The 14347-nt window shown below is 43.0% G+C and overlaps 1 protein-coding gene across 2 annotated transcripts in view; it reads left to right on the top strand.

Moving 5' to 3' along the window:
- COL6A2 (collagen type VI alpha 2 chain) overlaps window positions 1-14347 on the top strand; it is an 87754-nt gene that overhangs the window by 66100 nt on the left and 7307 nt on the right. Inside the window, exons 25-28 of one of the 2 annotated variants that reach the window (XM_053285179.1) lie at window positions 643-795; window positions 2288-2737; window positions 3869-3907; window positions 7533-10849. In XM_053285179.1, coding sequence (XP_053141154.1) covers window positions 643-795; window positions 2288-2737; window positions 3869-3907; window positions 7533-7828 — 938 coding nt within the window. In that variant the 3' untranslated portion in view covers window positions 7829-10849. Of the gene's footprint in view, window positions 1-642; window positions 796-2287; window positions 2738-3868; window positions 3908-7532; window positions 10850-14347 lie in introns of those variants that run through there. The other variant, XM_053285178.1, reaches the window with a different exon arrangement.

The following is a 14347-nucleotide window of genomic DNA, read 5'->3' as shown; positions in this document are numbered from 1 at the left end:
CTAGAAGTAGAGTTTAAAAACCACACCTGGTTTTGCTGTGTTGAATGTGACTCCACTTCTACCCCCTCAGCCACTGCTGTCATGGCTGCCTCAAGTACATGCTAGTGCGTGCTCTCTTTCTCTTCCCCCTCCCCTGATGTGTGCTCCCCACCTGTTTGTTGTGGCAGGATTAATTCCTTCCTCTTCCCCCTTCTCCTGCTGAGGCCGCTGCTGCAGGTGACTCCTACACACATACTCTCATCGTCGTTGCCTCCTCCTGCCATTGGCAGGAGAACTCCTGCCATTGGCACAAAGAGCAAGCAGCAGAGGTGAGCCAGGGCCGACACTGAGGGGGCTAATGCACATGGAGTGTGTATATACAGCCCACACTCCCTCTGAATTAAAGTGTGCAAACTCACCAATCCTGCTGTAACAAACCGTTTCATTCAGAAAGGCTCAAAATATTCCTTCCTTCCAGTGGTGCCCAGTTACAGAACCCAGACTGGGAACAATACCTTGGTACTATTTCATCTGCATACATTGCCCTATCCTGCTGAAGAAGATGGCCTGGAAACAGCTTGCTCTCCAACCTGCCCCTGTCCCAGGCTAGTGTTATAATGTTTGAATGAAAGGTTTCAAATTGCTTGTCTCTTTTCTCCCTAGACTGTGAAAAGCAGTGTGGCCCCTTGGACATAGTCTTTGTCCTAGACAGTTCAGAGAGTATTGGCTACACCAATTTCTCCTTGGAGAAGAACTTTGTCATCAATGTGGTGAGCAGACTTGGCTCTATTGCCAAGGATCCAAAATCCGAAACAGGTCAGTGGTATCACTGAAAAAGTGATTGTGTCCCACCACCCCGCCCCACCCCCCGCCATTGCTGGATATTGTCTTTAGCTGTGATAATTATATTGTGTCATAACCCAATTTTTTCAACAACCTGATGATTCCTCTTCCTCAGTTCAAGGGAAGTGTTGAAGCTGTGTTGTGTATGGATTTTGGGACACTTCCCTGTTCCCATCTACCTTCTAAAGCCATTTTAAAGTTGACCCAATAATGCCCTAAGTCTCACGATATTCATGGTTCTCCTTGGTACAGTCGGGGGAACAAAATAGAGGACTGGGGAAGATTATGCTTTGGAAGTGTGCATCATTCAAAAGGCAGAGCAGAATAGAGCCCTTGCTAAATATCTGTTACACGTACATAGAGAATAATAGAATTTTAGAGTTGGATGGTGTCTCAGAGGTCTTCTGGTTCAACCCCCAGTGCAGGGAGAAAACTACTGGAGAAAATTACTATAGTATCCCTGACAGATGACCTTCCAGCCTGTTTGGAAACCTCTAGAGAAGGGGATCCAGGCATTGCATGAGGTAGACTGATCCGCTGCCAAATGGTAGTTACAGTTGGGATATTCTTTCTAATGTCTAGCCTAAATCTGATTCCTTGTCATTTCAACCCATTGGTCCTACCCTCAGGAGCAACAGAGAACGCCCCCTCCTTCAGTCTATCAGCCCTTCAGATATTTGAAGATGACTCTTATCTCCCATCTTAGGCTCCTTCAGGCGAGACATACCGAGCTCCTTCAACAGTTCCTCCTAGGGCTTGGTTGTCTGACCCTTCACCATCTTTGTTGCTCTCTTCTGAATATATTTCCACACTACTTTCTGGTCTTGACTGATCAGCACTCCAAAAATATCAGTTCTGCTTCCCAACCAGCCTGGATTTGCTACCAAACCCTGCCTCTTCCCCCAAGCCCTCTGGCATATACAGGGAGCTTGAGAGACGGTCAGGGATTTCTGTCATTCGCTCTGATGTTTGGAGAAAATAAGAAACAACAGCCAGGGGTCTCCACTGTTTCTTACCTTCTCCAGAGTACAGCACATGAGAGGCTGAGGAAGCATCCTGTTGGACTTGGTCCTTGCCAGAGGTCCAAGTCAGACACTAGCTCCTGACCCAAGTTCTTCTATACACTGAACAATGACTCTGTGTGTTGTTGCAACTGCTACATTTCTGGCCTTGATGTGTTTTGTCTACAAACTCCGGGTCTGGAATCAAGAAGAGCACTGCCATTCTGTTTTTTATGTGGGTGAGATCTTGTGACTTATGATATACTGTATTCCTTGTATACCACTTCTGGGCACCTTCTGACCTGTATGACTGGTCTCTGGAATGAAAAGGGTGGCAGACCGCTGACCTAATGCACGAGTTGTAGGTTTCAGTAGAATGGCTTCTGAGCATTGCAGGGAATGCAAGGACAGCAGTAAATCTGTTTTTCCAGAAAAGTGTGATTGATAGTTCATTTCCCTGCCAGGTGCCCGTGTTGGGGTGGTGCAGTACAGCCATGACGGGACATTTGAAGCCATCCAGCTGAATGATGAGCGCATCGACTCCCTCTCCAGTTTCAAAGAGGCAGTGAAGAAGTTGGAGTGGATTGCAGGCGGTACTTGGACCCTCTCTGCACTTCAGTTTGCCTACGATACCCTCATAAAAGAAAGCCAACGACAGAAAGCCCGTGTGTTTGCTGTAGTGGTGACTGATGGGCGCTATGATCCACAAGATACTGCCAACTTACAGGCCCTCTGTGGGACCGGTGTTGTCGTCAATGCCATTGGGATTGGAGACATGTTCAGCGTGTCGGGTGATGATGAGACCCTGCGCTCTATTGCCTGCAATGATGGCCAGAGAGTTCAGAAAATGAAGTTATTTACAGATTTGGTGGCTGAAGAATTCATTGACAGCATGGAACATGAGCTCTGTCCAGGTCTGTCAGTGCTGCCTCTAACTACTTAACACAGGATAGTTAGAACTTGGAGCAAAGTGCCAAAGGCTTCAATTATCTTATTCTTTTTGCATTTTGCTATGAGGTTCATAGCTCAGTGCGTAAACCCAGTTTAAAAAACCACTTCCTCAGACACTGGAGACATGATACCATTCAGGGAGGACATTAAACATTATGTTGATATAATACAGATCGCCTCCTTTCCCATTATATCCAGCTGGGCACAATATTTTTTTTTAAATGGCCTAAAACTGAAATGTAAAAACATGGGGATTGGGGGAAACCCAGAGGTTTTCAATAAAGTTAAAATACTCCACACCATTTTCCAGTGTCAGCTAAAATTACAACATAAAGAAAATGCTGGTACTGACTAATATAATCCAGTCCTGGAGGCCTAAACCTATTAGGAGCTCAGTCGCCTTCCTTGCATTAGCTAGAATCGCTAGCTAATTCCAGGACTTCCAGGACAGGCCCATGTAGGGTGTAATAGAAAATTCAAAGTTTTAGATTATGTAGACATGAATGTCAGTTCCTTTATTTGTATCTGAATGCCAACAATATTGTCTGAAATCTTCCCCTTAAGACTACATTCCTACTTAACATTTTACTTCTAATGAATGTGGTTAGAATTAGATTGTAAGGAAGTTAAATGCAAAGTAATCTTTGTCCTCATGATGGGAAGACTGCATTATAGATGGTCTTGAACTTTTGTAGAGCTATCTTGACAGGTGTCCTCCTAGCTGTGGCTCTGAGGTCCCCATCATTACTTTTCCTTTTTAAGGATTTTCTCATCTGTGAGGGAGGAAACCCAAATCCATGCATAATTTTCCCTGCTTGCAGAAAAGCCACTTTTATAAAGTCTTTTTATATTGATCAGAAAAGAGCTCATTGGGAAAGGGTTAAACTTCCCTCTCCATGGAGACTGCGGCTGCTGCTGCTGCTGCTGCGTTAATCATATTTGGATCCCCCCCCAACCGTGCTGCATTGGTGAGGGAGGGGGGAGGTCAGAAGAAACTTCGCATGTCTCCCATGTCATGCATAGTTCCACCTTAGCAACTGCTAGACAAGCATTGATCTGCATTGTTTCAAAGTAATGTTTTATTCTCATTTCAGATCCTCAGATTGTCTGCCCTGATCTGCCCTGTCAAACAGGTAAAAAATCAAAACATGAATAAATGATGCTATGATTTCCTCCCATTGTTTGCTGTATTGTGTGAAAGAGTCCTGATGCAGACAAATAATGAAAAGGTCTAGCTGAGAGAACAGGAGGAGGAAAGGACACATTATGGCCAGAATCTTTATATCTGTAATTCCTTTCCACTATTATACCCTCTTACTCAGTTATCTGCCTTTGCAAGTTGTCTGCACAAGGAAGTACTTTCATACCTTGCAGCCTGTGCAAGTTTGAACAGCTCTATCTACAAGGATGTATGAGTATGTGGCAGACATTCTGGAGCCTTATCTGAAGCAGTAGTCTGTTGGAATAGTAGAAACATCTTCTGACCTGCCACCTATCTGGGGACAGCAGCTATGTCAAAGATTGACAACAGGTAAGCAAGGGCTTATCATGCCCTTGGAAGGTACCACATTTGTACAGAAGGCCCTTATTAGCAGCTGCTGAACAAATGGTGATGATTAGACATAGTGGTCAGGAGCGTCTGAATAAAAAGCATAGTCCATGTCTGAAACTGCGAGGCAGTGCTGCTACTGCCAGTTTTAGGCAGCTAGTCCATAATGTGTAGCTTGTGCACTGGATAAAACCATACAGTGTGGTGGTGAAAGCTCATGCAAAGGTGTTGCTTGTCCACAGATTTAGGACAAATCATCTGATAGTCCAGGAAGGAGCAAAGAGGCATCTTTTTATAGTGGTGGTTCTTTTATATTTAGCAGAGAAGAGCAACTGCCAATCCCCAGCACAGCATCCCTCCTGTTGCTGGTGTCTGCCATATGTGGTGTAGTAGTAGTAGTAGTAGGAATACCCTCAGTAAGTTCACCCATGATGGACAATCATGAGAAACATGAATAGCAGAATATTGTAAAACTGTACTGTCTTCATCCTTTTGTCTTTCTACTGCTATGAATATTTATACTCTGTTTTTCAACAAAAGATCTCAGAGAGGTTTACATAGAAGAAATAATAAATATTTCTTTCCCAAGTTGTCAGCTGAAGCTGATTATGCAGACTTCTTTTAAGCAACCCAACTTGCTTGTTCCAACAAGGACCCTGCAATTCAATTTTTATTACTGGAACTGGAGAAAGAAGCTATTTGTGCTTTAGATATGAAGGCCAAATAATGCAGTCCCAGATGTGGACCAAAGGGTTTTGCTCAGCCCTATACAATCAAAGCCATTGGTTACTTAGAAGCCGGCTGGGTTCATACCCTGTGAATGAAGAGCAGCCTTCAATATAGCCTCTGTCTCACAAGTAACTGAATAGATAAAACTGATACCATCAGAACCCTGCTTAAGACCGGTGGTGGAGTTGGAATAAGTTGAATCAGGAAGTATTTCGGCCAGTAATGATCCCAAAAAGTGCTGTTGGTTTTGTTTTCGGTTTGTTTTCTTTATAAAAGCAACCAGGTGTTCACTCTTTTACTCTGCCCTTCCAAATATATCACTGAACTTTTTAAAATTGAGAACCCTTTTCCATTATTGGGCAGTTTAAAAAAAAAAGAGTGTGTTACCATTGCTATATTTGTATTAGCCCCAGTCCAGTGTGCCCAAGGAATGGCATTGCTGGGAAATAGTCATTTGTTGCTTTAAAAAACATCAAGGCAGAAGTGCACTCCAGCACTGGGGGAGAAGAGCACATAGCCTTAGAACTTTCAAATAACGAAATAAATTGGTTAATGTTTGCATATATATATATATATTTTTTTAAAGCAAAAAGTTCAAAAAAATAGTGAGGCATTGTTCAGGAAGGTGCTGGTTTAGCATTGTTGCTGAGGTAGTACAGTGCGGGGTGCTCAGATTCAAGATTTTTTTTGGAAATACATGGATCAAAATTGTGCAGGTATGCATGTGGATGAATGTATTGTCCATGTGCTATGCTTACTGTATGAGTCCAAAGAATTCTTTTAGAAGTCCAGTCTTTTGTCAATACCAAAGATTTTATTTTCTGCTTTTGTTCTCAATAGCTAATCATGTGTTTGTAAATTGAGTACTTGGTTGGAACAAGTGTGAAGGAAAGCTCAACTGATCATGGTGATAGCATGCAATGAAGTGATGTGATGGTGCAGTTTCACTGTATCAGGCATCAATTTCGGATCAGTTTTGCTTTGAGTTTTTGGGTTTATTCATGTGCAAAACTTAAAGTGAATACCAACAGGACGGATTCAGTGGAGCAAAAGTTCATTGAAAAAATTTCAATGAACCTCTGTCATTTAGTCTCACAAATAAGTGGATTATTTGAATCTATGATGCCAAGAGCATTGCCTTCTTTTGACTGGAAAATAAGATGATTTGAGCTGCTGAGGGTTTCTTTCTCTAGATGAAGCATGTAGAAAAGGCAGTTGTCTTCATAATGTGACCTAGGAATGTCTTGAGTAACTGTACTTATTGTGACAACATCAAGTGCTTAATTATTAACAACAGTTGTTTGTTTGTTTGTTTGTTTGTTTGTTTGTTACATTTATAAACCGCCCCATCCAAAGGCTCTGGATGGTGACCAAAACCTAAAATTTCCTTTTTGGTACTGGCTACTAACAGACCTCCATGAATATGACTGTACTGTCTTGTCTTCTATTCTAAGGCAGGGAGTATGACAAGAAAGCAGACTTTACTAATTTGGCATGCTGCTGCTTCCTAAATACGTATCACATTTCTGGCATATGGTATTTATGACCTATAATGTTATAATGCTACTGCAAAACATTCCTCCATCACACCCACCCACATATCAGCCTCATTGATGACTTTCTTCTTGCTGTCAGCTTGCCAAGATTCGATTTGTCTCTTTTAGGAGTCCACCCATAAACACTTTATCTATTAGCCTTGTTTCAAAGAAGAGCCATACTGCCTTTGGGTACTCATTTCAATCATTCCCTCCTTTGTATTATGTGGGCCCAATATCAGCTGCCTTTGTCACACACCCGATCTTATTCTATTGACAGCTAATCAAATAGGGTGGTAACAGCTGGATGCATTAATTACAACATCCATTCAGAGAGTAACTATATCTCTACACATTGCAAGTCATTTTGAAATCGGTAACCAAAATTAAATATTTCTGCTGATTTTAATCTGTCGACTTAAGTGAGATGCACTCCTGTAAGGTATAGCCTTCAACTACTGTAAATCAGAAATGTTGGTCACCACTTCCATGTGGGTTCTCTTCACTGTTGCTAAGCAGCTACCTTGGTCTGACCAAGGCTTAGTTCTCACTGAGGTGGTACAACTTCAGATCAAGGGGAAGTCTTACATGATTGAAGGTTCCTTTATACCACCAACATTCCCTCCACCACTCTATATAAACTAGCATCCCAGGGAGACAGCAAGGCTAGTATCCCTGAGATACTAGTTTTATGTGCTGAGGAAATTTTGTGTATGAAGGAGCCTTCCATCATGTGAATTGCAAGTCCCACCCAGTATACGTCAGATTGTGTCAGGCTTGATTCATAACCTATTAGATACTCCCCTGGCTCCATCCACTATCTTAAAAAAAATTATATAAAAACCTGTCAATCCAGCATCATATACAAAATCATAGTGAATAGAAATCAGAGATCCATACCATGCTAGAAAGCCCTGAAAATATTCTTTTGACACTCACTTGCAGATAGGAGGAACCCTGGGATCGAAAACCCAGTTATTTTCCGCCCTATGGAAGAGGGAGTCAAGATAACTTTTCCCAGCAACAAACCCATGATCGCCCAGTTCCTGAACTCCACGAGGGAGATCCAGGACCCCAACATGTACACGCAGCTGGTGGCCATCTTGGCCTATACCGCCGAAAAAGCCAAGTTTGCCACTGGACATGAGCGGCAGGAGTGGATGGACTTGTTCATTGACAGTTTTAAAATGGTGCACAGTGAGATTGTGGGGGATCCAGATACTGTAATTGGCCTTTGTTGATGTAAAAGTAATAGGACTTGATCCCGCTTATAGAGCCTAAAGCTAGTGAGCACAGCTATTTTACCTGTAGAAATTCTCTGGAGCTCTCATTGGTGGTGGGAGCTCTCATTGGTGGTGGGAGATGGCAACAACAAAAACTTTCAGGATAGGAACGTCCTAAAAAGTCAGTCTCAAGTGCTGTTAAGGCTTGTACTCAGCTTTGCTATTAGACCAGTACATTGGCCCTTGCTCTAACATAACATGTGCTGCTGTGTTTCTAGGGAACCATGCAAAGGAGTCAGGAAGACCGGATGGCTGGGCATTAGTGATAGATCTGCCTGAGTTCCTTCCCTAGACATCAGGCTATGCCAGTCAGTTCATACGTTCTCTAAACAATCCAACACAAGGCAGTGGGGGTGGGGAAAACTAGAGGAGTCAGGACAGCATGAAGCCCTTGGTCTTTCCTGATCAGAGGGCGCAATATGGTGGTGATCATGTAATAGTTACCATATGACTGGCCATGTAAAAACCTACCACCAAGTGACTCATTACATGGAGATAGTAGCCTTTGGCCATACAATAAGCCAAGCAATACTAGACGCGCGCACACACACACACACACACACACACACACACACACACACACACACACCTGTTTCTCACTTCCCTGGATTTTGAATTGATCACAGGAACATGGAAATACTCAAATGGCCACATATATAGAGACGGTTGCTTCTCAACCCTGTTACGGTTGCCACATGGGAAGTTTTAAAGTGGTTGCCATGTGGTCAATGGTAGTCTGTTTCTACCTTGAACTGGTAGTATTGCCAGCACGTATGTATGACAGAAGCTGCCCTTTATAAGCTGGCAACATAAAAATATGTTGGGGTGTGTGTGTGTGTGTGTGTGTGTGTGTTCCTTTACCTTTTGATTGTAAATTCCTGTGTCTGTATATTGCTGTGTCTGTCTTTCTATTTCAGCTGCAAGGGCTTTCCTAGATTATTCAAGGGAGTGTTGATCCCATGCGTTTTCAGTCTTTGGGTTCTAAAGGTGAAGACAGATGATGCATTCTGAAGTGTGGTGGGAGGGGTTTGGGTGCACATTCCAGGGCATTTGTTTTCAGGTGTATTCACACCACTTAAAATAACTGTCTTCACCCTAAGGCATTTCTAAAAGACAGAGCTTTAGCTCAGGTTGCAAGCTCTCTACTGGACCAAACTGGCACAGAGGAAACAGCAGGGAGGCTTCTAGTGATACTCGAGGACTGTCCTTGTTGTGTCTTTTATTGTTGTTCTGCATATTTTGTATATATGGGGTTTCCAATTTTGCATATTTTCTTTGTCCTAGGGAGCTAGTGGCATCCATAATCCCAGGGAAACATTGTTGGTGGAAAGCAATAACCCAGTGACTGCACAATTAAATAGGAATACTTTTATTACTGTAATAATTATGAAAAAAGATGATTTAAGTTTATGGTGGTTACGATTCTTAATCAAGGTTATTCACTTCAGAATCCAGAGATGAAATATCTAGTCACCTTCTTTTCGGCTAAAGTCTATATCAATCAAGTTTTATTGTAGCCAGTAGACCAGAGCTAGAAAAAGAAGTCATAGTTGCAACAAAATAAGTCTAGATGATATTTGATCTGTGACTGAAATAAAGATTCATTCATTCTGTATGATATATATGGAGGGGCCACATGTTCACAAGTTCAGATTCAAACATGCTATAGAAATCCAGGAAGAGAATTGGAGTAGCCATTGAACATGAGTTTGCAGTAGTGTCTCCTATAACTGTACAGTACTAACCATATTTATTTGTAGCAGATTGAATTAGATTGCTAATTAATTCCCTCTGAAGGGATACTATGAATTTATACTATATTGAAGGAAAAGTGACTGATAAATCAGCATAAATCTCTTTTAAAACCCCGGGCTCTGAATAATTATCCTATTCAATATTCATATCTGTCTTGCTTATAGATCAGCCATCTAGGGGTATGCTAGCTCTAGATTTCTTGCATTGAGCAGGTGTTTAGATTAGATGGCCTTCAAGATTCCCTCAAATTCTTTGATTCTGTTGTTCTACTATTTGTAGTTCTAAGCAAATGAGAAAGACCTAGAGTGGATTTAAAAAATATTTTCCCCAACAAGCATTGAATGTTGTGGTCACCAAGTTATGAGAAACTACACTGTCTGCAAGGATCCAATGAGTGGTGGATTCCATGGCCACCACACAATGAATTGTCCAGCGGATACTGGCTGCAGAATATATTGCTTGCTGGGCCCCTTCAGACAGCTTGGTTTCACTTGATCCCACCATTCCATTGGATCCTGCAAAATTCAGTACAGTCTGAATTCAATCTATCAGCCAGATAGAACCAAATTTTAAATGTAGTTCAGCTTTTGTGCGTGTCTACCTTCCACTGCCCCTCCTAAGTGAGATCAATAGAAGATTATCACAAAGACAGAATTTGCACACATCCCCCTCCCCGCCAACAAAAGGACTTTTTTTTTACAGTTGCATCACAATGCATACTCATATGAACCATTCAAGTCCCATAACTGCAGCCAGACATGCCATCAGGTCACAGGACAATACAGATTCCATGTACAACATTTTAGTATACATGAGTGACAGAAGTGGATGGACTTGTTTAGTGACATTTTTTAAATAGTGCACAGCAAGGTTGTGTGGGATCCAGAGACTGTAAAGGCTTTTGTTGAATTACTATTGCTTTTAGATATGAACACATGTGGATCCATTAATAAGACTAGAATGCACATAGCCATCTATCAAACCAAAAAAAAAGGCCCTTCATAATGGAAAAAAAATTGTTGGATCAGCTTGTGTAACTCCATCCTGAGGGGGCTTGCAAGACATCAGCTATGCTTTGGGCCGATCCGTAATAGATCATATATACTCTATAGAATGTTGCAGGCATATTAAAGTAGGGCTAACGGTGTATGCCACACCTTGCTATGTACGAAGTATGTGAGAGAAAAACAACGTTTCAATTAAAATTTTGATGTGAAGAGACAATTATGCCTGGTCTGTAGCAGTGTTCTCCCTTCACTCCTCCAGAAATGCAGCAATTTCAAGAAACAGCACTGCAGAATGTGGCCAGACAAATATAGTGCTTTGTGCAATAACAACAGTGGAATTGTTTGGCTTTTATCATGTTTTTTATTTGCTGACAAAGATGCATCTTGCTTTTTATAAGCTACCTGCAGACATTTTTGCATGGCAAAGGTAAAGTTGTGCCGTCGAGTCGGTGTCAACTCCTGGAAACCACAGAGCCATGTGGTTTACTTTGGTAGAATAAAGGAGCAGTTTCCCATTCCCATCTCCCGCACAGTATGAGATGATGCCTTTCAGCATCTTCCTATATCGCTGCTGCCTGATATAGCTCTTTCCCATAGTCTGGGCAACATACTAGTGAGGATTCAAACCAGCAACCTCTTGTTCCCTAGGCAATTTACTTCTCCGCTGTGCCATGCCTTGGCAGCTTCCCCTATAATCTGTTTGCCATTTTAGAGATGCCACAATGATGTCAACTTTGGTCTCTGGCATAGATATTGTAGTTCTGCTACTGTAGGTGCCTCTTTCCCAAATCCACCTTCTATCCAATTCTACCTTATTTACTTTCCATTGGGAGTGGAGGATTATATGCATCTAGCTGCAGAAACTCTCTTGTGTAAGCTAGTTGCAGTGGAGGGTTAAGAATAGGAAAACACATCTAAATACCCATGGAACGTAAATGACAGCATCTCTCAGGATGCACACCCCCTGCAGTTCCTAAAAGTAAGGATAGCCCAGATGCTCTGGAATAAATATTGGTGGCCATAAGTCAGGGGTGTGCAAACTTGGCCTTCCAGCTGTTGTTGAACTACAGCTCCCATATTCCCTAGCCACAATTTATTATGTCTGGGAATGATGGGAGTTGTAGTTCAACAACAGTTGGAGGGCCAAGTTTGTCCATCCCTGCCATAGAGTGAAGGGGAATTCCAGAAAATAAAATGACAGGTTTCACACCACTCTAAAATCAATACAGAATCCCAAAGGGCAAGAATAGACAATAAACTAGCTCCTAGAATGCCCTCTAGAACTTTGTGAGAATGGGAACTCATGTAAGGAATGCAGTGTCATCCCCGGATGGGTGTCCACACAGACCAGCAGATCACATAGGAAGAACATTTTGCAGAATTTGCTGCCCAAAGGCTGTGTCTGTCCGCAGAAGTGAAGGCAACAGTCCTATAGTGCCTAGGAAAGGAATGAACTGAAGTCCACATGGCAGCCTGGCACATATCTCCCAAAGAAAAACTCCCTTGGAAAGCAGCTGATGTTGCCACCCCCACAGGAAATATGCCATCTCCCACCATCCTGGAAGCTGCTTTCCCAAAAACATGCAAACCAAATCAATATACCCCTTAAACCACTGGGAAATTGTAGTTGTGGGAACCTTCTGACTTAAGAAACTATCCAGAGAGAAGACCAACTGTGTTCCTGACTGCCTAAAAGCCCCTGACCTGTCCAAATCAAACCAGGTAGCCTGCTGCACATCCAGCATATGCCACCACTGCTCCTGAAGATGAACTGGGTTGGGACAAAAGGAAGACAAAGAAACGTCTTGGGCAAAGTGAAAAACACAATTGACATTGGGAATAAAGGACAGGTCGGGCCTCAATACCAGCTTGTCCTGGTGAAAGATAAAGTTGCAGGTCAGAAGAAATGACTCCCAATTCTGACAGCCACCAGCAGAATGTTATAGATTACTAGCCTTGCAGCAGGTCAAGAAGGCCTTCCAGAGAGATCCATACACCATAATTTGCAAGATGATAGGCAGATTTCAGCACTTCTTCAGAGAACCTCAGAGTCTTATCTCCCTCCATTCAACCTCCAGGCAGTCAGGAAGCGCTCTAGCTGATGGTGTAGCACAAGTCCCTGCAAAAGGAGGTCCCTCTGGTACAGGAGCTGCCAGCTCACTTGCACAGACAGACTGGTCGGAACCAGGAGCCAAGTTTGCCTAGGCCAATGTAGAGCCAACAGGATCACGACTACCACCTTGTCCTGCACCTTCCTTATCACCTGGGATAGGAGAGTAAGTAGAGGAATGACTAGAGCAGGGCTGCTCAACTTTGGCCCTCCTGCAGATGTTGGCCTACAAGTCCCATAATCCCTTGCTCTTCACCACTGTGGCTTGTATTCCAGAAACAGCTGGAGGGCTTAGGTTGAGCATGCCTGGGCTAGACAGACAGGAGATGAAGGTTTCCACTTGTGCATTTTCTTGTGAAGCAAACAAGTCCACCATCAGATGGCTGAACAAGTGAGCTTCTAGAACACTAAAGGATGCAACTTCCACTCCGATTCCTGAATCAACAGAGCCAGTCCACCACCAAGTTGTCTGAAACTGCTAGATGCTCTGCCCAAAGTGACAAAAAATTGCATCACTGTCAGATGAGCTCAAAAAGCTGCACCATATCCAGCACCACACCTAGATGTTCCAGATTCTCCCTGAAGGATAGGAGACTTTTCTCCCTGTGCACTACAAAGCCAGGATACTGCAGGCATGCCAGGATGGTCTTGATGTCATTCAGGTAGAGGTACTGATAGATGCCCTGCATCCTGACATATGCCTCAAAGGCCACCAGGACCTTAGTGAACATTTTGACAGCCAAAGTCAAGCCTAATGGAGTGGCTTGTATTGGAAATGGCATTTGTTGTAGCAGAAACACAGGAATCTCTGATGTGCCTTCCTGACTGGAATGTGGAGGTCGGCCTTTGACTGGTCTACCGGAGCCAGAATGTCCCTTTTGCTGATACAAGCTACAGTGGACTGCAGCTTTTAATCCCCTGTTCAGCTGCTTCAAATCCAGTATGGCCCTCATTCCACTTGTGAAGAGGGGAACTGAACGATAACCAAGCAGATGGAACTTGGAGGAACCAGCTGTAATGCTTAAATGTCAAACAGGTGCTGGATGAAAGCCATGGATGACTGAGTCTTTTGACTTCAGAGATGCCACAAATTTGTTGTTAGGAAGGTGAACAAAGCTCAGTGAGTAGCCCCTTGAGACTGTCTCCAGCACTCATTTGTCCATCAAAGTTTTCAGCCAGGACAGAGCAAAGCAGAAGAGATGGTCCCTCGTTACCCAAGAGACTTGAGGCTGCCTGGCATCAGACTGAGAACTGATTTTTGGACCTCATGGTGAAGGAAGAAAAAGCCTACAAGGCCCTTGGTTTTATAGCATACAGTGGGTCTCATTTTGGCTTGTAGTCACCTGAAGTGTGACTCCTGGACTTCCTGGAGGGGCAAAAGAACCACTGAGGTTTGGGCTCATCTTACATGACAGATGACAAGGCCATAATTTGAATGAAGACTGCCCGTGGGGGTTGGGTCTTTGAAAAGCCTGGATCCTGAAAAGGAAGTACTGATCAGTCTTATTTCCAACACCAGATTTATGTTCCAATTATGTAACCAGATATTCCATTTGGCCACCATGCTGGCAGCTGTAGATGTAAATTCAAACCAACCTCATCCAA

Source organism: Hemicordylus capensis, chromosome 1 (genome assembly GCF_027244095.1).
Source record: "Hemicordylus capensis ecotype Gifberg chromosome 1, rHemCap1.1.pri, whole genome shotgun sequence".
NCBI lineage: Eukaryota > Metazoa > Chordata > Lepidosauria > Squamata > Cordylidae > Hemicordylus > Hemicordylus capensis.
The sequence above is the reverse complement of the archived record's forward strand: the minus strand, read 5'-3'. Positions and strand labels throughout refer to the sequence as shown.